This window comes from Mytilus galloprovincialis, chromosome 3 (genome assembly GCF_965363235.1).
Source record: "Mytilus galloprovincialis chromosome 3, xbMytGall1.hap1.1, whole genome shotgun sequence".
NCBI lineage: Eukaryota > Metazoa > Mollusca > Bivalvia > Mytilida > Mytilidae > Mytilus > Mytilus galloprovincialis.
Window position 1 is genome coordinate 106,131,841 of NC_134840.1, and position 27,469 is coordinate 106,159,309.

The 27,469-nt window shown below is 33.1% G+C and overlaps 1 protein-coding gene across 2 annotated transcripts; it reads left to right on the forward strand.

The window, feature by feature from the left end:
* The first annotated feature begins 1,094 nt into the window (after positions 1-1,094).
* LOC143069695 (uncharacterized) lies at positions 1,095-26,431 on the forward strand. 2 transcript variants are annotated; one of them, XM_076244462.1, is made up of 12 exons: positions 1,095-1,352; positions 4,326-4,601; positions 5,264-5,368; positions 16,216-16,302; positions 16,997-17,285; positions 19,147-19,429; positions 20,381-20,620; positions 21,018-21,097; positions 21,832-21,942; positions 22,559-22,776; positions 25,518-25,682; positions 26,091-26,431. In XM_076244462.1, exons 1-12 carry the CDS (start codon positions 1,138-1,140, stop codon positions 26,221-26,223), a joined length of 2,202 nt encoding a protein of 733 aa, XP_076100577.1. In that variant the 5' UTR covers positions 1,095-1,137; the 3' UTR covers positions 26,224-26,431. The 2 variants fall into 2 exon arrangements, with proteins under 2 accessions (XP_076100577.1, XP_076100578.1); XM_076244463.1 differs by having other exon boundaries at positions 1,217-1,352; positions 4,421-4,601.
* The last annotated feature ends 1,038 nt before the right edge of the window (positions 26,432-27,469 follow it).

Below are 27,469 nucleotides of genomic sequence, written 5' to 3' on the forward strand. Positions count from 1 at the left end.
CAGCAAGCATATACCTTCAGAACCATAAGCAGCCAGCATGCACCTTCAAAACCATATAAGCAGCAATCATATACCTTCACAACCATTAGCAGCAAACATATGTACCGTATAAACTGTTTTTCGATGATTTCAAGTTAGTTTTTAATAAAAACATGGATCCCGTTATGGAGCTTCATATTTGATAAATGCATAGTTTTTATTATTGGGGGGAGGTTTTTTTTGGGGGGGGGGTCATTTAATTATTGCATGTTCACGGATTTATATTAATGATTGGATCTGAATAAGACACTGATTTTTGATTCATTGCAAACCTTCATTATATTATACAAACGACAGGGGCGATTTCCAGCCACATTCAAATGCATTGATCGTCCCAAAAAAAGGGGGGTTCCAACCCCCGGAACCCCCATCTCCCACCCTGGACCCGCCACTGCATAGTGCTGAGACAAAGAGGAAAATTGGCAATTTGCAGTGAACTTAAATATAAAATAAAACTAAAATTATTTTTTCCCCTCATTTTTCTATTGATTTTTATTAAGTCAGGGACTTTCTATACTAATGTTCTTAGTTTAGAAAGTTCCTGATTAACTTGTACAGTACAATCGAATTGTTCATTGATCTTCATTGACTTTGTAACAAATAGTTTATTGGGAATTGATTAATTAAAGGGTTACTAGACTGTACGTATACATATTAGGCCTATATAGCTAATATTAGGCTCGAGATATTAGGGAGCTATAAATTGTCATCCTGCCTTTTTATTTTTTAGATCAAAACCTGTCCTAGCTTTTTTCAAATTTCATGCTTGCCCGTCGATCCCAACGTGGCCCACTGTTATCCCACCCCTCATAAAATCAAATGGCAGCTCCCTGTGCTTTGAGAGTATAAAATAAAAATTATTAATAATATATATAATCATGCAGTGATTTTTTTTCCAAACATTATAATGGAAGTATAGTATTTATTCAATTGATTATAATTTGCTCTTCTGGTATCGTAGTAGGCAGTTTGGTTCATTTTTGTCAAAACAAGCCAAATAAAACCCTGATGATGTAATTATTGACTTGCAAGTCAATAGTTCAACCCGTTTTCATGTCATTTGTTTGCGCATGTGTTAGCGTGCTTTCAAATTGAACAATGTCATCGGATTCTGAAGTGAAAGTACCAGGCAAACGTGCAGGAAGACCGGTTTCATTAACAGATTCGGACCGAAAAAGAAAGAAGGCTGAAAGAAATGCCCTAATCAACAAAAGCAAAATCTACATTGGTAACCAGTATGACCGGTGGGCTACTTTAAAAGAAGAAATTGGAGCGAAATCTCACGCTGAAGTGGCAAAAGTATTATTAGACAGGTAGTTATGTACGGTTTAATCAATAAAAAGCTACTGAGCTTGCTTGAGTAAACTCTCGGTGCTAGCAGCTATGAAATAATGATCGAGACGACAGACATAATAAATCGTCGTCAGTTTTTGTCCCTGAAAATACAGGTTTGGGATCCTTTCGCCCCAAACACACTTTCGCCCCCTAGGTTCGATCGCACCCCAATTGTTTTGCTGTTTTCAAATACACCAATACAAATATTTTATTAGCACAAACTCATCAACAATAAATGTTTTTTTTTAAAACATGTTGAATAAAAATATTTGTTTATAAATGATTTTTGATGGTTAAACATTAATTGTTTTGAATTCTTTATTTTTTGTTTATGAAATGTTTAATGTCATAATGAATAAAATTAAATAAAATATATAAGTTTTTCTTTACTTCCTGTGTCATAGTTTACCTTCAGGCTTCTTTACCTATTTAAAAATATAATTGTAAATAATAAGAGGGTGGCAACGGGGGTTATATGACGAAAATGGTAAAAAAAATTGCCAAATGACATTAACGGAATTTTTTGGTGCATGACGATAAAGTGTACACTTTTGAAGAATCACCTTAATTTTTTTCCAAAATAAAGGTAAGAATAATTATTTGAGAACTATGACAAATCATGATAAGGATATTTTGAAGAATGACAGTAAAATTTTGACCAATTTGATGCTAACTGTAACCAAATTGACCATTTGATAATTGACGGTAAAAGGTATTTCTTCCTTGTAACATACAAATATATAACATATATATGGTGTAGCATATTTTACTGTTTAATTGAATATATAGATCCCATGTTTCAAAGTATATTTTATGTATCCAAATCCTTGTTTAATTTTTTATACAACCGCAAAAGTTCAAAAAAAAAAATTGGTTGTTTATTGCTATCACTTTGTCGTTGATGACGTCAGTGTCTTCTGACGACAGATGATTTCTAAATAATAACTTTCTTATAATAGAAATCAATGAAATTTTATCACAAGGTTAAAACCACTAAAGGAAGGTTTGAATTGATTTTGGGGGTTATGGTCCCAACTGTTTAGGAATTAGGGCCCAAATAAGAATTTTTGTAGTTTCCAGACAATTTAAAACTTGTGTTAAAGTGTATGAATCTCTCTGAAATTATACCACAAGTTTCAATACCACAAAGGGATGGTTAGGATTGATTTTGGGTTTATGGCTCAAACCATTTAGGAATTAGGGGCAATTAAAGGGGAAAGACAAGTTTTTTTCCCCTGGTTAATGGACAATTGAGACAATTTAAAAGCAGTGGAAGGGAGGTAATCCAAATCAATTTAAAAAAAAAATGTTTCAATACCTCCCCTACACTGCTTGTAAATCATTTAATAAGAATTGATGATTGTCTTGAGGTGATTTTCTGTCAATTCATTTTTAGCAGTTAATATTAAATTATTTAAATATCAAATTTAGCCATGGCTATGTATGTTATTTTATATTTGTTGATGATGTATTTAAATGGGTAATAATGGTTGCAATAAGAAATTTGAATTGAGATACTGACCATATCTTGAGTCAACTTTTTTATACTACTGCCAAAAAAAATATTTGGGATCGTATATTATGGTATGATGTCTATGTCTTCATCTGCGTCATCGCCAGAGTCGTACAAAGACACGTTTGGTTTACAGACAATCATTTTAATTTCAGTAAATAGATCTGTATGAAATTTAATAAGAGGTTATACCACAAAGGGAAAATTGGGATTGATTTTGGGATTATGGTTACAACCATTTAGGAATTCGGGGCCCAAAACAAGCACTTGTGTATATAAGTATTTCAATTGCTCTGAAATTATACCACAATCACAAGAAGAAGGTTAGAATCTCTCTGACATTGTACCATTAGGTTCCATATCACAAAAGGAAAGCTTGGATTGAGTTAAGGGGTAACTGACCAATTCATGCAGGAATTAGGGACCAAAAAGGACCAAAAACAAGCATTTTTCCAGTTTCCAGACAATAACTTGTGTTTAAGAATATGGATCTCTCTAAAATGTTACTACAAGGTTCCATACTACAAAGGAAAGGCTTGGATTGAGTTTGGGGGTAATAGCTCAAAGGGGGATTACAAAAATTTGAGGGGTTTCAATTTTTTTAAGGGGTTCAAATTTATTTTTAATTTTTCAAATTTCATTTTTTTTTTGAAATTTCAAGAAGAATCTTTAATTGCACAATATTTTGCAATAGATTTGTAAGATCTTGACATTTATTTTGTGTCAGAAACCTATACTATGTCAAAGCTTGAATATTGTATCCAAAATTGCCCCAGTTTATCAGGGTTCAACCTCTGTGGTCGTATCAGGCTGCGCTCAGTCAAGCAATTTATTCGTTTCTGATTTCAGAAATTAAAAGAAAATTTCTTAAATAATTTTTCTGGGTGTTAATATTCAACAGCATAGTGTTTGCACAAAAGAAAAAAAAAACAGGGCATGGGGAGGGGAGTCAATTTGCAACAGCATAGTCTATTAGACAAAAGCAAAAAAATAAATATAATTTCAAATCATATATTAACCAATTTGAAATTCTTTGACTACGGGTATTCTGTGTTAGAAACCTATTATGTGTCAAAAATTTAATTACAATTCAAATTCAGACCTGTATCAATTGTGAATATTGTGTCCATTTTGGTCCCAACTTTTCAGGGTTGGAGGGCTGAGGTCATATCCAGCTGTGCTCAGCAAAGCAATTTATTTTCAGTATATTGACGCTATATAATGTTTTTATTTATATGTATATTGACGGTCAATATAAAAAATATAGCTAAAATTAGATTTATGACATCATACAAAATGATACATTTGGCAACATGAAAAGAAACATTCTGGTCAAGCAAATGAATAATTTTGCCCTATACACCCCACCCCTCCCCAATCAACCATTTATTTTAAAGAGTAAAAATGCTAATTCTTAACAAATGGTTATATTTTAAAGGTATGATGGTAGTCAATGGAATAAAGCACCCTGCTATGAAAGTAGTGCCTCAACTACAGTTGCAGGGCCGTCTGAACAAGACAATTCTGTTTCAGAAATTATGGAAAGCACTAGTAATTGGATAACAACATTCAAAGAAGAGCCAGCTGATGAAGAACCAGATGAATCTGATAGATCCTGGTTCGACCAGGAACCAGCCAGATTCATGGAAGAAGATGTCAAACCAGACATATCACAAATATCCTGTTCCAACAAGGAATCAGATCATATGTTAATGTATGTAAAATTTAACTTTATAAACTGTTTTTTTCTCTCTTGACTTATTTAAAAATAACATTTCATCTAAATAGGTATAACATTGATGTAGTGAATAAACTTTATATGTGTGGAAACAGGGGGGGATCGAGCAATTTTAAAAAGGGGGGGGTTCAACTATATGTCCCCATTCAAATGCATTGATCATCCAAAAAAAAGGGGGGGAACCCTCCCCCTGGATCTGCCACTGGGAAATCAGAGTCAAATTGAACAATCCAAAACCTTTTAAATATTTTACATGACTGTCGATTTGCTTTTTATCATGTTAACTCAATTTCCACCAAAAAAAGCAAATGCTTATCATATCTCCACTGATAATTCGAAGAATGTAGAATAAGTAAATAAACATACATGTACTTGTTTCTGACAGAATCTTAAAGAACTCAAACTTGACACATGTTGCATGTCAAAACTGTACTAAATAGAATTAAAGTATTCATTGGAGAAACAGAAGAGGTGATATGTTTAAAGCGTTCTTTTATGCCTGTGTGCCAACATAAAAGTAAAAGCAATAGTTATAGCCACGCTCATAAAGCGAAAGTATAAAATTCTATTTTACTTAATATTACATACCACATTGATCTGTGTATAGTTGGTTACGATGTAATTTTATAACTTTTCAGTCAACTGTCAGGAATGTCTGGAATGACACATTTGAACAAAGCAGATTCAGAATATAGAAAGCAGTGTGCATTAGAACAATCCAAAAGTTGTATTAATCCTTCTGAGTAAGTTGTTATTATATATCTGACATTAATTTATAACTCCTAAATTATCTTTTTCTGTTAGCAGCAGTTATATTTGAAATAGTGCTTAAAGACATGCATGCATCAGTAGTGCACTCTTTATCTCATATATTGGAACTTATATCAAAAGCACAGTGTAGATACTATTCTGTACGCTATCCGGAAGTTGAGATTTTCGAAGCAAGAACTTTTTGGATCACATTTTAAATTTGATGGATATACTGAATTAAACGGTAAGTTGATCATCTGTACATTAATGATTTATTCAGCTGACATCGATATTCTGAAATGGTTTAGAATTCAATTCAGCACATTCATTATTCGTATCTTTGCCTTAATTAAGGGATTTTCAAGTGCATCACTAAGGAATATCAGTCGGTGAACCTAAAAACAATCTTTTTACCGTCTTAGTGTACAAAATTAACGTAAAACACAGACTTAATTAACTAAATGAAGTATATTTCAAGTGGTGGTAAAAGTTTCAACCAGATCTTTGAAGCCAGAAGCCAGAAATAAGAAAATTACACTTGTATGAATTTCTCGCTGTACGATCAGTCTCGCTTGTATATTTTGAAAAAGTATGATCAGTCTTAATTTCACTGTATTCTAGTGGTGATTTCAAAGTTATTTACAATACATTAGAAGGTGGCATTTTTATAAATATAAATAACACAAATATATTTCAATAAATTCACATCCTGAAAACTTATGAAACATGTTTTAGGTTGATAGGGTGTACTCGACTTACTACATTAAGTATAAGGATGTTTAAATGTTGCTAAAACAAGAGGAAGGTTTGTTGTATATATAAGTTTCAGAAATGTCCTCCTTTATCATGTTTATACTTAAAATTGTACAAACACACAGATTGAGTTGTTATACAACAAGAATGTGTCCTTAGTACACGGATGCCCCACTCACACTATCATTTTCCATGTGCAGTAGACTGAGAAATTTGGGTCAAAACTTTAATTTGGAATTCAAATTAGAAAGAGCATATCATAGGGAACATGTGTACAAAGTCTCAAGTTGATTTTTTTCAAAACATGGACTTTAGAAGTGGGGGGGTATAATTTCGTTAATTCTCACCTTAATACCTCAAGTTTTTAAACAAATCACTGCATGTTGTATTAAGTTGTAATTACTTAAATTTACATATATTACCTCAAATTTTGCTGAGGCAAAAAACTCAAATATTCAAAACGACAACACAGTGAAGCAGTGATAGAACTCATAGCAAAATATATAACGGGAGACAAACCTCTAGATGAGAGACATGTATTTTTGAATTATAGATAATTTGAAATATTTGAAATGAAAAACAGTAAATTTAGATGTGGGTCTTCCATCCAAGTCATCGAGAAATAGGTTGCCACGAAACTACAATTTTCAACAATAGATTAATGAGCCCGACTATAAAATTGCTACACAATGGGATAAGGCTTTGAGCCAAATATCAAAATTATATCACATGTTGTTGTGAAGAAATATTTTTGAGACGCTGATGCTGACAATGACACATATGATGGATAGTGATCCCTAAATGTCGCATCTGCTTGCGCAGTCGACTTAATAACGCTACAAAGGCCTCATGTGCATGCCGGTTCATAAGCATATCCACAGTAGGTCCGAGACCACAATTGTCCCTTGATTTTTGTTGCTCACAAAATATAGTCCCTAGTGTTGACAGTGGGTTACTTGCCATTAATTTTTATACCCCTTCAAAATTTATTTCTCCATGTTTAATGCCTCAAATTACAAGTAGGGGGGTGAAATTACACTGTAAAAAAATTTGGGTCCAGAATTTTAATGGAAAGTAGTGATTTGGTACAGCTGAAAAAGGTTGAAAATTAGCACTTCGGGAGCTGTCAAAAGATTTCAAGACGCCCTAAACATAAAATTGTCCATATTTTGAGTTAGAGCCGATGAAGTTTTCTATAATCTTGATATAATTGTCCCAAAAGTAGTACAACACACTGTAAAAGTTTCTTTGAGAAAGCGCAGGTGGGATTTTTTTTATTTTCATTTATGTTCTAAAAGAAATGATAAAATAGGTGACTTTTGTTCTCTTTTTTAAATGAAAACTTTCTTTTTTTATAGGAAAACGGTTGACTCATTCATTGTTAATGCATTAGATGAAAGCTTTGAAGAAGAGGAAGAAGTAAAAACAGAACCATCTTCCATGTATTGTTGCACTTTTTGTAGTTATTCTAGCAAATATAAACAAAATGTAAAAAGACACAAACAAAATGCACATGCTCCTGGAAATAATTCAGAAACTAAGCATTTTACGACGTTCTTATGTGATAAATGTGGCAGTGTTTTTAAAACGGCTGGTGGACTAAATATACATTATAAGGGCAAACATACTCAAGAGTTTAGATTTAAGTGTAAAGTGTGTGACCGAGGCTTTAACACACTCTGGAACTATAGAGGGCATATTACAACACACGAACCAGTTCTTAGACACCGATGTGATGTGTGTGACAAGACTTTTGCTTACAAAGAAACATTAAAACAACACATCACATTAGTTCACACTAATGAGACAAGTAGCATCATATGTAGCAAAGAAGGATGCGGAGCTTCATGCAATTCACAGAAATCTTTAAAGGAACATTTCCTTGCAGTACATGGTGGAAGAGTACTCAAGTGTGATTTATGTGGAAAATCGTTTAAGTGGAGATCAAGTTTAAGATACCACAAAGAACATGTGCATTGTTAGATTGATTTTTTACACTTTGTTATATGTTTAATTATATTGTTGAGGTCCTTTTACTGACCATGGGTATTTGTTATTTTTTATTTACAATTGTACACATTATATGGTAGCATTTTAACTTGTCTACATTTGTTGTGTTTGATATTTTAGTATAAACTTTTGGAATATTATTCAAAGTAAGCGTGTCCTCGTTTATCAATGTATGGAACTTCACATACATATTTTGTTTATTGCAACTTTTCAAATTTTCAAGTACTGTAGGAACTAACTGTAAAATTTCTGTTAATAACACTTGATCATTTGTGTTTGTCTCATTTTGATTTATGACAGGGGAATCTTCAGTCTGTGTATGCTTTGTGGACAATTTCGAACTCGTAACAATACTTTTATGATCATTGGCGGAATTGTTACTGCTATTTACGAGAATATGGCTGTTATCTTTAATTGAAACAGAACTAAGTTTTTGTGTTAATGATATGCTATCAGTGTCATTCTGTTCAGATTCTGTTCCACATTTCTTCTTAACAGGTGACAATGTAAAGCAAAATTATATCCGGTGAAATTTGATCCAGAGGAAAAAATGTCACAGTAGTTGTTGTTATTTTTTTATCCGGAGGAAAATATTTCCCTGGGATATTTTTTCCTTTGCTGTGAAATTCTATCTGGGTAGTTAACTTATTGAATAGTTATTAGAAAAAACTTATCCTTTAAAAAAACAATGAAATAATAATAGTGTATTTGAAATAAAGCGAAATTGTTAAAAAAAAATGTATTATGATGGGAAATAATTTCACAAATTATCCTTGAAAAAATTTCCTGAAATATTCAAGTCAATATCATCCTTTTAAAAAGAAAATTGTCATGAATTATAGGGAAGAAAAACAGAGGTAATTTCAAAGATCGTAATTGTGAAAATAATATCATGATAAATAAGGTTAGTGAAATACATGTAAAAGTGAGTTGTTTTCAGATCTCAGTACAAATATAAATTTAGTAGTAAGGTAGAAATATAGTTCCATTACCACTGTTAACAGTAATAGAAGAATTTGATTATGAAGATATTTTTATCTGGGGACAGAGATGTAGTTGTTGATTATATGGAAATCAGATAAATCATAGCATAACAATATATTGGAACAAATGCATGTTTAACGGCTGGATATTTTTCAGAGGCGGATTTAGGGGGCACTGAAGCGTGACGGAATCGCCCCCCCCCCCTTTAGGAAGTCAGTGGGCCCCCTGTTATGAAAATTTCTAGATCAACCACTGGTTTTTACCTGTGAAATGTTGTCTGTCTTATTAAATCAAGTCATCTTTTTATATAAATAAATATATAAAAAATAAGAACATTTCACTATAAAATAGATTCAAAAATATATTATATTAATATCTTTAAAATATAAATTGCTCATAATTACCTCCCTTTGATAAATTATGCAAATTTGGTCTACCTTTGTGAAACATTTTATAATTATAGTCAGGTATATATTGATTGAGTAACTTACATAGAAATTAAAGGTATCAGTTTGAAGTTTTTTGTTCGGACATTTGTCAAATCATGACAAATTATGCAATGATCTACAAGTTCTGCAAAATCCTTTGACCGTACATTTGTTTAATAAAAACAGCGAGCCTCTGTCATTGGATTATCCTGAAGAAAGAATATATCTTTCTTTTACTTGAATGCATTACAGCATTTATATTGATTTGAATTTAACATGTACATTTCATAAACAATTTTCAAATAACAAAGTCAGTGGACTAGATATTAATGATTTGCCTCCCTTTCACCCCATCCCAAAGTTTTCCTCAGGGTCGACTAATACCAACTTTTAGCCTAAATATTTCTACAAAGGGGCAGATGTAAATGAAAAATGAAGATAAAAAACATAGCCGACTCCCAAGGAAAATCAAAACAAGAGCCTTTCAGAAGACAGCAATCCAGATTTTTTAAAATTTATTTATATCTTACATTTTTCAATCTCTCTTGAACATTGAATATGAAAATAATCAATATCATACTTGACCTTCATGTTATCATCAGTAACAACACATTGAAGTTTGAAAAGTTGTATGATTGAAGGATTCATTAGTAAATCCACGGACACGACTGGAAACACCTTTTTTAAATCTTTCAAGAATCCTACCTCATGATTAGTAACAGTCAATATCAAACTTGACCTCCATTTTGGCATCAGTAACGACAAATTAAAATTTTAAAAGCTTTAATTGAATGGTTCATGAGTAAAGAAGGGCATGGACAATGTTTTGCAGCATTCTAACATCACCAAAATAATATAAATAAGAAGATGTGGTATGAGTGCCCATGAGACAACTCTCAATCCAAGTCCCAATTTATTTTAAAATTTTAGTAAAGCGGGTTAAAACGTTTTAATGGGCGCACTAACCTTCAACCTACCAACCCATTTTTTCTGTGGAAAATCCTGTTAAAAAGGGTGAAAGTACATAAGCAAATTATTATCATTTTCACAAGTTGCCACGCAATTAACAAATGCAACGAGTACAATGACATATATGGATTAACCCAGAAATTGCTTTAAGTAAACTGATAGAATCCTTTTCATTTTAAATTCATTTGTTATTGATAAAGGTAATGATTTCTGTAAACTTACCCAAATTATATCACGAATTATCCCCCTACGCAAAGCTTTCTTCATTCAGTTTTTGTAATTTTAAAAGAGACAAGCTAAATTTATGTTATCATCAATTGGTCAACGGCGGACGGTGAAAATAGTCTCTAAAAATGTAATAGCTAAACAGATAATTGCAACGATACACTATTACGAAGTCCACAAGCGAATCATGTATTGCTTTTTAAGCATTTGATTTTAAATAAGACTGAAGGAACAAAAATACAATTATTTTGCCATCTATAAAAATCATCAGAAATATTTTTTGTATTGTCTGATGAATGAAACTGCATGTTATAGTTCCCTGGACAGTTCATAATATCATATAGACAGGTATATACATTGTACCTTCAAATGGCTGTTGTTTGTTTCTCCTTCAAAATCACGACTGGTCATACAGTCAAAAAATCTGAAATCGCTTCTAGAATACAGTCAGTTCTAGACTGATCATACAGTAATTTATTTTGGGATCCTCAAGGAAAACATATTTTTTATGGGAAATACAAATATTCTACTTAATACGAAAAGAATATTGAAACAGTATATATTTAACTGTAAACTGATGCAAATATTTGCAATAAAAGATTATTTGTTTTGTACTATGAGAGCAAAATTGTCCATCGATTTCACTTTTTTCTATCAAGTTGGTGTGATGCACACGTATATTTTATATTCTAATGCAGGTTTTTGTTACAGTTTCTCATATTTATGATGCTATACATACCTTGAAGATGTTCAAAGCACTTTATAGATATAGGAGTAAACAAATGATGAGAAAAGTCACAGTAGGCAAAACCGTCCTGTTAGCCAGTTGGAAATCATCGCTTCGAAAATCGTGACTTCCAGATAGCGTACAGAATCTACACTGTTTTATGTTTTTGTCATTTTAAATATTAACTTGTATTCTATGTGAAAAAAGAATCTGAAACATACATGTATAATATGTCAATGTATGACTGTTTTGTTCTTTTATTTTCTAAAAAAAATTATATTTATCAGGGTTCTCACTAAGGATTTTTGAAGGCGAGTCTAGGGATTTTTCATGTTTGCCATAGTGAGTCTAACAAAAAGAAAACTTTTCAGTGCTATACAGTTATCTTTACAGTTTTCATGACAAAATAAAGCAATAGTCCAGTCAAACTAAGTTTGAACCATAAACTTATTGCAACAGAAAATGTGGAAGTCCTAATATATAGCATTTAGCCCCAAATATACACAGAAAAAAATCCCATAAAATGTAACCTGAGGAAAACTCAAAATCAGCATTTTTAGCTCACCTGGCCCGAAGGGCCAAGTGAGCTTTTCTCACCACTTGGCGTCCGTCGTCCGTCGTCGTCGTCCGTCGTCCGTCGTCGTCCGTCGTCGTCCGTCGTCGTCGTCGTTAACAATTTACATTTTGAACTTCTTCTAGAGAACCACTGAATGGAATGGAACCAAACATGGCATGAATGTTCCTTATGAGGTGCTGACCAAGTGTTGTTACTTTGTAGCCGATCCATCATCCAAGATGGCCGCCAGCGGGGGACTTAGTTTAACATAGGACGCTATGGGAAATGCATACAAATGACTTCTTTAAGAGAACCACTGAATGGAATGAAACCAAACATGGCATGAATGTTCTTTATGAGGTGCTGACCAAGTGTTGTTACTTTGTTGCCGATCCATCATCCAAGATGGCCGCCAGCCGGGGACTTAGTTTAACATAGGACCCTATGGGAAATGCATACAAATGACTTCTTTTAGAGAACCACTGAATGGAATAAAACCAAACATAGCATGAATTATCCCTGTGGGGTGCTGACCAAGTGTTGTTACTTTGTAGCCGATCCATCATCCAAGATGGCCGCCAGCGGGGGACTTAGTTTAACATAGGACCCTATGGGAAATGCATACAAATGACTTCTTCTAGAGAACCACAAAATGGAATGAAACCAAACATTGCATGAATGTTCCTTATGGAGTGCTGACCAATTGTTGTTACTTTGTAGCCGATCCATTATCCAAGATGGCCGCCAGCGGGGACTTAGTTTAACATAGGACCCTATTGGAAATGCATACAAATGACTTCTTCTAGTGAACCACTGAATGGAATGAAACCAAACATGGCATGAATGTTCCTTATGTGGTGCTGATCAAGTGTTGTTACTTTGTAGCCGATCCATCATCCAAGATGGCCGTCAGCGGGGGACTTAGTTTAACATAGGACCCTATGGGAAATGCATACAAATGACTTCTTTTAGAGAACCACTGAATGGAATGAAACCAAACATGGCATGAATGTTCCTTATGAGGTGCTGACCAAGTGTTGTTACTTTGTTGCTGATCCATCATCCAAGATGGCCACCAGCCGGGGACTTAGTTTAACATAGGACCCTATGGGAAATGCATACAAATGACTTCTTTTAGAGAACCACTGAATGGAATAAAACCAAACATAGCATGAATGTTCCTTATGGGGTGCTGACCAAGTGTTGTTACTTTGTAGCCGATCCATCATCCAAGATGGCCGCCAGCGGGGGACTTAGTTTAACATAGGACCCTATGGGAAATGCATACAAATGACTTCTTCTAGAGAACCACTAAATGGAATTAAACCAAACATAGCATGAATGTTCCTTATGGAGTGCTGACCAAGTGTTGTTACTTTGTAGCTGATCCATTATCCAAGATGGCCGCCAGCGGGGGACTTAGTTTAACATAGGACCCTATTGGAAATGCATACAAATGACTTCTTCTAGTGAACCACTGAATGGAATGAAACCAAATATGGCATGAATGTTCCTTATGTGGTGCTGACCAAGTGTTGTTACTTTGTAGCCGATCCATCATCCAAGATGGCCGCCAGCCGGGGACTTAGTTTAACATAGGACCCTATGGGAAATGCATACAAATGACTTCTTCTAGAGAACCACTGAATGGAATAAAACCAAACATTGCATGAATGTTCCTTATGAGGTGCTGATCAAGTGTTGTTACTTTGTAGCCGATCCATCATCCAAGATGGCCGCCAGCAGGGGACTTAGTTTAACATAGGACCCTATGGGAAATGCATACAAATGACTTCTTTTAGAGAACCACTGAATGGAATAAAACCAAACATGGCATGAATGTTCCTTATGAGGTGCTGACCAAGTGTTGTTACTTTGTAGCCGATCCGTCATCCAAGATGGCCGCCAGTGGGGGACTTTTGAATGAAATTAAACATATTCCTTTCCTTATAAATGAGGTTGTGTTGTCACTTTTAGCCAAATTTTATATTTTTTTATATGATTTCAAAAACCCAAGTAGAATCAGGTGAGCGATACAGGCTCTTGAGAGCCTCTAGTTAATTTCCTATAGAGATTAATATTGGAAAGGGAGATAACTCTGCAAAATAGTCTTTTTTTTTATCAGTTTTTGGTTGATTTACTTAAAATTCATGTGAAGTATGATTTTTTTATGGGGTTATAAGTTCCTATTCGACTACATTATGTAATCTTCAGCTCATGAAATGTACAAAACTGAAGTGTTATGGGTAATTTAATTTTTTTGGGCACATTTTTCCTTAAAGAAATTGCAAATTTATGGCTTTGTGACCATTTTGAAAAAATAATGTGAATATTTGGTATTGTTTATATCTGTAAATTATATTTGTTAAGCATTTACATTGTTTCAAGATACTTTAAACCTCAAAAAGAAGAATAGATGCTTAATTATTTTTATTAAATTTGAGATTCTTTACCTAGAAACATGGAAAAATCTAATAAATGGTCAGCTAATGAATTATGAAATCTAGGTTGTAGATTTATGAAAGATATGAAAACACCTTTACAGTTGTTTATTATACTCTAAAGAAGATATTTTTTTTATTTCTGCCTTTTTATACGCCCGTCGTCTTTTAGATGGGACGTATTATGGTATACCTTGGTCCTTCCGTCCGTCTGTCCGTCCGTCGTCCACACTTCGGACAATAACTCAAAAACACTTTCACCAATTTCCATGAAACTTAAGTGAATTGTTTATATCTATTGACGTAAGCTCCCTTTCGTTTTTTTTTAATTTCAGATTTTAAGTTTTGGATTTATGGGGCTTTATTCATATAAAAGGTGGGATTTTCAACACTTCGGACAATAACTCAAAAAGGTTTTCACCAATGTCCATGCAACTTTGATGAATTGTTTATATCTATTGATGTAAGCTCCCTTTCAATTTTTATAAATTTCAGATTTTAAGTTTTGGATTTATGGGGCTTTATTCATAAAAAAAGGGGGATTTTCAACACTTCGGACAATAACTCAAAAAGGCTTTCACCAATGTCCATGAAACTTTGGTGAATTGTTTATATCTATTGATGTAAGCTCCCTTTCAATTTTTATAAATTTCAGATTTTAAGTTTTGGATTTATGGGGCTTTATTCATAAAAAAAAGGGGGATTTTCAACACTTCGGACAATAACTCAAAAAGGCTTTCACCAATGTCCATGAAACTTTGGTGAATTGTTTATATCTATTTATGTAAGCTCCCTTTCAATTTTAATTTATAAATTTCAGATTTTAAGTTTTGGATTTATGGGGCTTTATTCATAAAAAAAAGGGGGATTTTCAACACTTCGGACAATAACTCAAAGACAAAAAGGCTTTCACCAATGTCCATGAAACTTTGGTGAATTGTTTATATCTATTGATGTAAGCTCCCTTTCAATTTTTATAAATTTCAGATTTTACCTTTCCGTGTTATGAATTTTTATGCTTAAAAAAGGGGGGATTTTCCAATTTTGGGACAATAACTAACACTTTCACAAAATTTTATGCAACTTTGGTAAATTGTTTATATCTATTGACATAAGCTCCCTTTCCATTTTTATAAATTTTAGATTTTACGTTTTCTTAAGTAATGAATTTTTATACTTAAAAAAGGGGGATTTTATGAAACTTTGGTGAATATATTAATGTAACATCCCTTTTGATTTGTATATATATTTCTGGTTGATCATATAAATTCATTTAAAGCATAATAGACAAGTTAAAAGAGCAACGGGCGTATCATGCGCTAAAGCGCAGCCCTTTATTTGTAGAGTTATCTCCCATTTCATTGCAAATCTCCATTGGATTTTTTTAGGTTTCCTCAAGTTAGATTTTTTTTGACTTTTTTTTGTGTATATTCTAGGTATAATGCCAAAGATTAAAATTTAAAAACCTTCTGTTGCAATTACTTCAATGTGAGGGTCACATTTATGCTAGATTGACTGGACTACAAGGAAATTATGTCAAATTAAGATTACTTGTAAACTTTTGCTATAAAATGACAATATATTTTGATATACTTGAACATTTTAACAATCTTGATGCACCTTCAAATTCACCAGTTTATAAAAAAGATGAGCCCATATTGATTGTCATGAGGCCAGGACTCATGGACTATCCTTAGTGACAACCCTCAAATGTGTAATATCTTGATTCAATTTGATCTTATTTCAGTTTCAGTATTGATATTTCTGGAAATGTTGATGACCAAATATCTGATGATGACCATGAAGTTCAACCTAGTTTTAACATAACACTAAGGTAAGCTGTAGTATGTAAGAGTCAAACTCTGCCATTTTAAAAAAAAGATTAAAAAAATAAATCTGCACCGGTAAGTGAAATAACTGCCATTGTTTGGTCAAAATAAGACCATCTACCCCCTAGTAATTTGCGGGAGCATCCCTAGTCCAAATAATTATGATGTCTGGCATGGCTATTCTCGGGACACCTTCCTATGACATCATAACGCTGAAGCCAATTTTAACGGGTGGACTTTAAGAGCAAATTTTTGGGGGAACTTTGGGACCTAATTTCGACATGAAATTTTCATTGCTGGCTAGAAATTTTTACATAGTTACAAAGTCCTACCTTTTTTGTGCTTATTGATGCAAATATTTACAGAAATATCCAAAAGAAATGATAAAATAAGATACTATAACCATGGTTATCTGGATTATAAACTTTAACATTACCATCATTTCAAACTTTTTAAGGTTGATTTGTCAATGAGTCATAAATTTCAATTATCCAATGAAATATATGAATAGGTTTGGGATTTTTTCAAACACTCGGTGTAACAGCAATACAAATGGGGTGTTTTTTTAAACCTGAGCAAGCACTTTTACCCAAAATTTTATGATGAGACCCAATACCCTACAATATATCTATGTGTCATATGTGTTTACATTTAACTATGCATTATAAAAGTAACAGAAACAAACATTTTTATTACCAGACCAAATATAGTAAATGGTTCAGAGGAACAGAAAATTGAAGAGGCTGAGAATGACACAACTGAAGGGAACAAGTCAGAAGAGGAAGCTATAGATATGGGTCCAGGAGTGAAGAGAATAACAACTAAAAATATTGACAAGTTTATTTCAGAACAACCACTGTTGGTGTACAGAGATTGCCTTTTGATGCTGGCCAACACCAATACAGAGCAGATTTGTACAATGTCTGATTGCAACAGGCAGGTTGATTTGAAAACAGAAACTATTGGATCTGCATTTTACATCACCTGGGTAAGCAAACATAAACTAAAGTGAAAAACCAATTAACCCTTTCAACGCTATACACAGCATATGCCGCGATGACATACGCCGTCCGCCACTGCTATTTGCAGCATATGCGGCGATGACAACGGATTTTTCATAAGGACTCTTAAACCATTCGGTTTTCATTCGGGTCCTCTCTAATTTTTCATTGTATGAATCAAGGATATGCAAGGTCTCATTTGCGCTTGAAATCCTGGCAATTTTTATTGTAAAATCATGCAGTAGAAGGAAAATTGAAGGAAAATAAAAACAAATATTTTGACAAATGCAAATGGCAGAAATCAGAAACGAAGCTGTAAATATGGAAATATTTCAGCAATTCTATGGCGAAACTGATGACGAGGATTAGTTAAAAGGTTTCTTGTCATCTCAATGTGTTTATTACATTCAATTCATGTGGGAAATATGATTTGATCGATCATTACGAGACGTAGAAAAAGGGGGGGAAAACGGAGGTTGACTGAAAATTTTGAGGACGGAGCCACTGATTTGTGCCATGATTACATAATACATTGTGTATGGTGCAATACGCTACGGAATCGAGCAATTGTGTCTTCGTTATTATATGGCAGATAAAAAAACAAAATAGATGAAGACTAAAAGTAGTTTTTATTCAAAATTCAACACAAATGTAACAAATTACACCTTTTACCTGTTAATTACCTGAAAATGCAGGTAACCTGATAAAAATTTTACTGAAATAACTGCCTAACATTACAGTTAATACTCTCCTGAGCATTTTTCATGCAATAACTTTTTCTGTATCTCTTATAATAAAAAAGATGCAGCAGTCTGAAAAGGAATATACTGTTCTAATGAATGAACACACAAAAAATGCAGCAGCAGCAGCCATTTTTCTATTTTTTTGTGCAGCATTGAAAGGGTTAAAAAAAAAAAAAAATAAATTAGCAAAAATAGCTTCATGTTTTGACTCGAAAATCTTTTACTTGTATATTTACCGTAGTCCAGGCATTACCAAAAATATATTTTTCTTGAAGACATTTTTTATAAATGCCAATGTGTTTTAAAAAAAATATGGGTAATGCATTGGCTCATACATGTATCTAGTTTAACCAAAATTGATGTGTAAAATTAAAATTTCAGGTTAAAAATGCCGTTTTAAACACCTCTAGGGCAATATCATATATACACTTTTAGTAACACTAATTGACCTTTCTACACTAAATGATCCAGATTATATCATCCTGTTCACTTACAAACAAAACTAATGTAACTTTTAAAGGCTTTAATAATTTTAATAATTATATGCGATTTCAAGGGTCAGAGTTTAGCTTAGTTCAATTTTTCTCAATACTCATTTTAATACATTCTTAGGGCAATGTTTATATTAAATGATGAGTAAATAAGCCCTAATACGGATAAATCAGCATGTGCAATACTGAAAATGTTTCACTGTCAATATAAACCAACATTTGATATTTCTCTTCGAACAGGGCAAATACGGAAAAAAGGGCCAAAACAGAAAAAAGCAGGGAAAAAAGCTATATTTGCCCTGTATTGATCATTTTTTTTTTAAAAAGAAAAACGGGGTCAATACAGAAAAAGGCGGGAAAAAAGCCGTATTGGCCCTGTATTGATTACAGTTTTTAATTTTCTTATAATCATTTAATAAAATAGTTATGGACTGGCTGTTTCTGTATTGGCACTGGTATAGATTCTCGGTCAGCTGTATTGGCCCTTGACCCTACGTGTCTCGAGGCCAATACAGCAAACCTTGAATCTATACCAGTGCCAATACATAATACTATAGTATTTGGCAGACTACTTGCAGCTAACTAATCCATTTGAATGTTCATTTCTATATCAGGTGTGCAGAGAAGGTCATATACTGAACAAGTGGTGCTCACAACCGATCTTAAACAGAAGAATGCATTGTGGGGATTTGATGTTGGCCTCTGCAACAGTTTCATCAGGAAGCGATTTCCAAAAAATGGAATTGTTTTGCAAGATACTTGGCCTTCCTATATTGAATTCTTCAGCATTTTCCAAAATACAGAAATCCTACATTGTGCCATCAATTGAAGAGTACTGGCTGAAGCACCTTGAGGATATTTATACAGAGTTTAGCAGAAAGGAAATTGTAGTATTAAGTAAGTATATTAGTTTAACATAAAGATAAGGAGCAGTCTTCGAAGTAAACTAAATATTAAATTTTGAAATAGAAATATTTCAAAAGTCATGATTTTAGATTATCTCCCATGGAAACTTATTAACAAATTTTAATGTTGTAATTTGGTCATAATTTTGAATGAATTGCAATAGGTGGAGAGCAACACTTACAGTCAAGTCACAGTAAATTTTGATTCTCGATGACTTTGATGGAATAAAATGTAAATATTAGAATCTTATTTCTTTTTTTTAAAGTATAAGTTGTTGTCTCTTTTCACAACCTTATAATTAGACACAATTATATTGTTTGGATATCTCTTTTTGACAGACACTTTAGAATTATTTTTCATGGATACCAATTTTTGTGGAAGTTGATTTTGTGGTTTGCCAAGTCTGCATACAGGCAATTTTTTTTTTCTCAAGATATCCTGGAAATTTGGTATCCAACGAAAAGTAATGAATGCACAGTACTTGTACACAGTATGATCAAAGTAGTTCCTACCTCTAAAAAATGTATGAATGCACAGTACTTGTTTATGCATCAAGTGTATTTACAGTAGATAAAAAAGTTCAATTGAGTTGGTACTTAACAAAACAGGGAGATAACTCTTTAAAATCAGCTGAATGGTATAATCACATTCTATGAAGGAAATATCAAGCTTCTCAATAATCAAAATTAGTATTTGTTAAACTGCTATATATCAAAGGAAATATTTCTGATTTATTGCATGGTTCAAGTTTTATTGAAATTTTTATTTTATTGTCAAAGTATGCCAAAGAAAATATTTTGTCAAAACTTTTATGAAAATTTAGAGCTTTGTTTTAGTCAAGGTGCTATTTAATCATTTTGAGTGAAACAGGTAAACAATTTCTCATATTGGTATTGTAATTCTTCTTTAACTGACATTTTTTTTCTATTTGTTTCTTTTAAGGTGACAGTAGGATGGATCACTGTACACATAGTTGTACACATTCATGTACATATACATTAATGGAAATGGAAACAAAGAGGATACTGTGTATAGTTACCATGGATGAACCAACGACTGAAGGCAAAAATACCAGTCTGGAGAAAAGGTGTTTTGAAAAAGGTTTAAAGACTTTGACAGATGCTGGTTTAAATATCATAGAAGTCGTAACCAATTCACGCCCACAAATCAGAGCATTAATGAGTAAGTACAAGACAAGTGTTTCACTTTTTTTTAATTTGTCATAACTTTGTTTTATACATGTGTAATAATATTAGTTTTATGAAAAGGAAAAAATATGATTGATTGATTGAGTGTTAATACTGTGGTCAGCTTTTATTGGTAGAGGAAGGCAGATTGCATGTATAGAACCACTGACCTAAGGTAGGGGAACTGTTAATTTTTTGTCAATTTAAAGATTAGAATTGAAGCACCTGCTTCAGGCATAGTTATAGTTCACAACTTCAGTGTTGATAGGCTAGTGCATCAATGAACTTCTTAGATCATTTGGCCAGGTAAAGTCTGTGTCACCTAAATAAATTTATTAATTGATAATGTTCAATTATTTTTTTTATTAAAAAAAAACATATTTATTTTCCAGAAAAACCACAGTATGCTAGCATTAAACACTCATTTGACATTTGGCATGGCATCAAAAATCTTGGAAAGAAAATTATAAAGGTAAGCATATAATAGTTTAGATATTTACTTTTTGTAATGGACATAAATATTACTACTGCAAAGTAATAAAAAAAGTATTGCTGTAAATGGTACAATAGCAGTCATTTGATTTTTAAATCAGATATTAACATTATATAATAGAATTGATATTGGGTATAACGTATTAAGAGGAAACATAAAATTGAGAATGGAAATATGTCAAAGAGACAACAACCTGATCAAAGAGCAGACAACAGCAGAAGGCCACCAATGTGCCTCAGTGCAGTCCTCAGCTGGCCTACAAATTCAGTGAAAATAGACGTCAAACTAAACTCCAAAACTTCGAATGAACTAAAATTTAATAATACAAGACTTACATGTGGAGCAGGATCTGCTTACCCTTCTGAAGCACCTGAGATCACCCCAAGTTTTTGGTTGGGTTCGTGTTGCTTAGTCTTTAGTTTTCTATGTTGTATCTTCTGTACTATTATTTGTCTGTTTGTCTTTTTATTTTTAGCCATGGCGTTGTCAGTTTATTTTCAATTTATGAGTTTGACTATCCCTCTGGTATCTTTAGTTCCTCTTTTACAAAGACCAGAGGTTCCTGACTTGGGACAACCCATTTTCCACATGTGATGATAAAGGAATTGATAATTGCTTGACAGATGTGAAATGTACATACATGTAGCAAATGTGCAATTGTATTCATTGACTTGTATTTAGGGATGTATAATTTTCTTTTTTTGTTGTTGCAGGATTCTCAAAAAAGAGGGAAGGAAAACATACTATTATTAGAGTGGACAAAAGAAATTATGAATCATTATTGGCATTGTGCATCTGTTAGTAAAAACGAAGGTGAATTTAAGGTAAATTTAACACAAAACCTAGCATAGAAAAAAGGAGTTGTATAAGAGACAACTCTCCACAAGAGACCAAAATGACACAAAAATTAACAACTACAGGTCACCGTACAGCCTTCAACAATGAGCAAAGCCCATACTGCATAGTCAGCATAGGTAGGATTTAAAGCTCAACATTGTGTATACCAGTAGGCAATCTCATTGGCTTAAGATTATTGATTTTTGTTTGGTTACTGCACTGTCATGTATACTATCATTTTTTTCTTCATAAGAGTTTTAGATAGTTAAATTAAATTTTATAATTTATTTACATTATATCTGCTTGACTGTCTGATACTGTGGGTTCAATATTATTTGTTGGATACCATTTTTTTGTGGATTTAATAGATATAGGTGAACCACAAATTACATTTGTTATAAGCTTGTATATATACATTGTACATGCAGACTTCGGCAAAATGAAGAATTTAATATCCACAAAAATATACATTTTCTTCAATTCCCTGAAAATTGTAATCCATGAAAATAAATCGTAGTACATGTTGTAGGGAAACTATTTTAGAATTATGGAGCATTTTTTTTTTTTATTTTGTGTCTAAAAATATTTGTTAAATTATTTCAGGGTTCTTGGTTTAAAATTTTACACCATGTTGTAAATGAGCACACTTGGTTATTGTCATATGACGACTCATTTGACAACAACAAATGCAACCATGGGCCATTGTCTGAAGAAAGGGAAAATAAATATATGGAAAAGGGATCAGATGCTCATACAGCCTTGCGATACATTGTTATGGATATAAGGCTGTTAAAAGACATACCTTACTATTTGAATTGCAGGTATGTTTGCAATTTTTTTGATAAAATGACAAATAAAAAGAAGGTACTTTATATGATGTTTTGTAAATCCATATATATTGCATATTTATCCCCCAGCAAACAAAGTTTTAGGGATATATAGAATCATCTTGTCTGCCTGTGTCTGTTTATCCTTTTAAGCTCACCTGGCCCATAGGGCCAAGTGAGCTTTTCTCATCACTTGGTATCCGTCGTCGTTAACTTTGACAAAAATCTTCTCTGAAGCTACTGGGCCAAATTTAACCAAACTTGGCCACAATCATCATTGGGGTATCTAGTTTAAAAAATGTGTCCGGTGACCCAGCCAAATAACCAAGCTGGCCGCCATGGCTTAAAATAGAACATAGGGGTAAAATGCAGTTTTTGGCTTATTACTCAAAAACCAAAGCAGTTAGAGCAAATCTGACTTGGGTAAAATTGTTAATCAGGTCAAGATTTATCTTCCCTGAAATTTTCAGATGAATCGGATTACCGGTTGTTAGGTTGCTGCCCCTGAATTGGTAATTTTAAGGAAATTTTGCCGTTTTTAGCTCACCTGGCCTAAATGGCCAAGTGAGCTTTTCTCATCACTTGGCGTTGGGCATTGGCATCTGGCATTTGTTTATTCTTTTTAGCTCACCTGGCCCTTTGGTAAGTGAGCTTTTCTCATCATTTGGTGTCCATCGTCTTCGTCATTAACTTTTTCAAAAATCTTCTTCTCTGAAAATAATGGGCAAAATTTAACCAAACTTGGACACAATCATCATTGGGGTATCTAGTTTAAAAATGTGTGGCGTGACCGGACCAATCAACCAAGATGGCCGCCATGGCTAAAAATAGAACATGGGGGTAAAATGTAGATTTTGGCTTATAACTCTGAAACCAAAGCATTTAGAGCAAATCTGACGCAGGGTAAATTTGTTTATCAGTTCAAAATGTATCTGCCCTGGAATATTCAGATGAAAAGGATAACTGGTTGTTAGGTTGCTGCCCCTGAATTGGTAATTTTAAGGAAATTTTGCAGTTTTTTGTTATTATCTTGAATATTTTTATAGATAGAGATAAACTGTAAACAGCAATAATGTACAGCAAAGTAAGACCTAAAAATAAGTCAACATGACCAAAATGGTCAATTGACCCCTAAGGAGTTATTGCCCTTTATAGTCAACTTTTAACAATTTTCATAAAAATTGGTAAATATTCACTAACATTTTCCACTGAAACTACTAGACCAAGTTCATTATAGATAGAGTTAATTGTAAGCAGCAAGAATTTTCAGTAAAGTAAGATCTACAAACACATCACCATCACCAAAACACAATGTTGTCATGAATCCATCTGTGTCCTTTGGTCCTTTGTTTAATATTCACATAGACCAAGGTAAGCGACACAGGCTCTTTAGAGCCTCTAGTTTGTGTCTGGTAGTGACTGGTACATAACTTTTGTTACATACCTGGTAGTGAGCAGATGTATTATGGGAAGGTGATATGTCAGTAAGAAAAGGTCATGGTTGCCTTGACTTCAACCCAGGAATTGTTTCACTTTAACCTTGATATGGTTGAAAGCCCAAAATCTTAAATTATATCTCTATATCAATAGCTTATGGATGATATCTTTTAAATTCTATTTATAAGAAAATATTTTGTTTCTAGATATATGATATGTGTTGAGATCTCCACCTATTGATCTTTGGTGGATAATGCCTCTTGGTTGTGAGAAATAAAATTGAGAATGGAAATGGGGAATGTGTCAAAGAGACAACAACCCGACCAAATAAAAAACAACAGCAGAGGGTCACCAACAGGTCTTCAATGTAGCGAGAAATTCCCGCACCCGGAGGCGTCCTTCAGCTGGCCCCTAAACAAATATATACTAGTCCAGTGATAATGAACGCCATACTAATTTCCAAATTGTACACAAGAAACTAAAATTAAAATAATACAAGACTAACAAAGGCCAGAGGCTCCTGACTTGGGACAGGCGCAAAAATGCGGCGGGGTTAAACATGTTTGTGAGATCTCAACCCTCCCCCTATACCTCTAACCAATGTAGTAAAGTAAACGCATAACAATACGCACATTAAAATTCAGTTCAAGAGAAATCCGAGTCTGATGTCAGAAGATGTAACCAAAGAAAATAAACAAAATGACAATAATACATAAATAACAACAGACTACTAACAGTTAACTGACATGCCAGCTCCAGACTTCTTAGTATTGATTATTATGCCCCATCTATGATAGAAGAGGGGCATTATGTTTTCTGGTCTGTGCGTCCGTTGTTCGTTCTTCCGTCCTTCCGTTCGTCCGTCTGTCCGGCTTCAGGTTAAAGTTTTTGGTCAAGGTAGTTTTTGATGAAGTTGAAGTCCAATCAACTTGAAACTTAGTACACATGTGCCCTATGATATGATCTTTCTTATTTTAATGCCAAATTTTCTCCCAATTTCACGGTTCATTGAACATAGAAAATGATAGTGCAAATTTCAGGTTAATTGTTTTTTACTGAACATAGAAAATGATAGTGCGAGTGGGGCATCCTTGTACTTTGGACACATTCTTGTTTAGTCTAATGATGGTTAATTGTCGAAAATACATCTGGTGTATTGAAATTTGTATCGTTTATGTCATTACTACATGTACAACATATATCCTTTCTTTACACTGAGTACTCAATATCCTGTCTTTTCTATTATAGTTTTTGACTTACCTTCTATATAACAGCATTCTCCAACATGTATTTTTCAGGAGCATCTCAGATTTGGAATCCTTCCAAAACCTTATTTCTGCCTATAATTCTGAACCACATGTCTACAGGCCAGATATGTATCGAGTGAGAAATCAGTTGGCTGCTTTGGACCATAACATCCATATTGGTAGACCTGCTCTTACTAAAGATAATGGAGCTCCAAGGTATTTTTATTTCCCTCTGTTATAATTATTGTCAATTTTTATGTCAACAATATACAATTGTGGCCCATTGAGGATCTTTTGTGGAATAACCCTTAGTCTGGTTGGCAATTTTAGATATAAACCAACTCAATGGGCTATTAATGTTTTTTATGCGGAACAAACAAGTAAGTGTATATATTAAAATTTTTTGAAATTTTTAACCAGCTCTTAAAAAAAATGTCAAAGTCAATTACGTCCTTGTTCTTAAACAAAAGATATTATAAAAACACATTCATCGCTGCTTTGTGTGGTGAAAAAAAGTACAAAACTATGTAATAGGGTAATAAGCTAAAAATCATTTTAGTCACACCAACAATTTATAATCTATAACAAATATACATCTAATTTTTAAATTAATTTTATCTTCAGATTTCAGAGAGAATTCAACCAGAAATCCTCAAGATGGTCAGTTCAGGAGATCAAAGTAAAGAAAAGATATCCACATCTTTCTGCAGTGGTTCACAGTATTTTAACAGCAAGGTTAAACGATGATGTTGGATGAATGTTGTTTTGGATGCTGATGATCCTAGAAGAATAAAAAAAAAAAGGAATTTGATCTATTCCTTCATCTGCAACTCAAGAAATGTGGACCAGAACAAAAAGCCAGTTCCAATCGAGAGGACCTAGATGAAATTATTGACTATGTACAGTCTGGGGAATATTAAATAAAAGTTTTTTTCTTAAAGAATGAACTAGATATTTAACTTTTATTTGTTAAAGCTTATAAAATTGCCATGATTGCTGAAACCTATCCCAAGTTTAAAAATTGAGAGATCTATAACTCTATACTGTTTTTCAAAATATCTGAGGACAATTTTAGATTTAAATATGTTCAATATGTATATTCTTTACACAAGTTTAAAAATTGAGAGATCTATAACTCTATACTGTTTTTCAAAATATCTGAGGACAATTTTAGATTTAAATATGTTCAATATGTATATTCTTTACACAAAAAAGTCAACCCTCTTGACATTCTGTATGTGCCTTCAATTCAGTGGTTGTAGTTTGTTGCTGAATATCAACACATTGTGTACATAGGTGTAATGCCACCAGCTCATGTGCACATAGGTGTAATGCCACCAGCTTATGTGCACATAGGTGTAATGCCACCAGCTCATGTGCACATAGGTGTAATGCCACCAGCTCATGTGCACATAGGTGTAATGCCACCAGCTCATGTGCACATAGGTGTAATGCCACCAGCTCATGTGCACATAGGTGTAATACCACCAGCTCATTGTACATCACAAAGTTTAAACATATTTAATTTGCTGAATTAAAACAAAATGGATTAGACACAAGTAAATCATTCTTATGAAGTCTTCTCAATGAACAACATCTGGTTGCATACGAAAAAGAGTAGTAAAACAAATATTCCCTTGAATTTGACCTAGCAGTAAAAAAAAATGGGAAAAAACATATATCTTCGGTATTTCAAAGCACCATTATTTTTTTATGTGGTGTTTCTATAGAATATTTTGGAAACTTGAGAGTACATGGTTACTAAGACTTGTACACAGATAAAAAAAGGTAAAAATTTGATTGGTTTACTTCCAGTGAGAGTTATTTTCTCATATGCAATGCAGTGTTATGTGAAATTTTGGCTACAGAACTGGACAGGATAAAACTACTCAGGCCAAGTATTTCTTTATTTGAAACAAAGATAAAATTCTCCGCATTTTTTTAAAAGTGAAAATTTAACAAAGACTAATAGTGGAAAATCAATGGTGAAAGAAGAAAATCAT

What these genes read in the sequence shown, in the direction of transcription:
- LOC143069695 (XM_076244462.1), top strand. Translation starts at nt 1,138, where the DNA reads ATGTCATCGGATTCTGAAGTGAAAGTACCAGGCAAACGTGCAGGAAGA. An exon ending in GCAAAAGTATTATTAGACAG is followed by an intron (nt 1,353 to 4,325) that starts GTAGTTATGTAC and finishes TATATTTTAAAG; the next exon opens with GTATGATGGTAGTCAATGGA. An exon ending in CCTTACTATTTGAATTGCAG is followed by an intron (nt 22,777 to 25,517) that starts GTATGTTTGCAA and finishes TGTATTTTTCAG; the next exon opens with GAGCATCTCAGATTTGGAAT.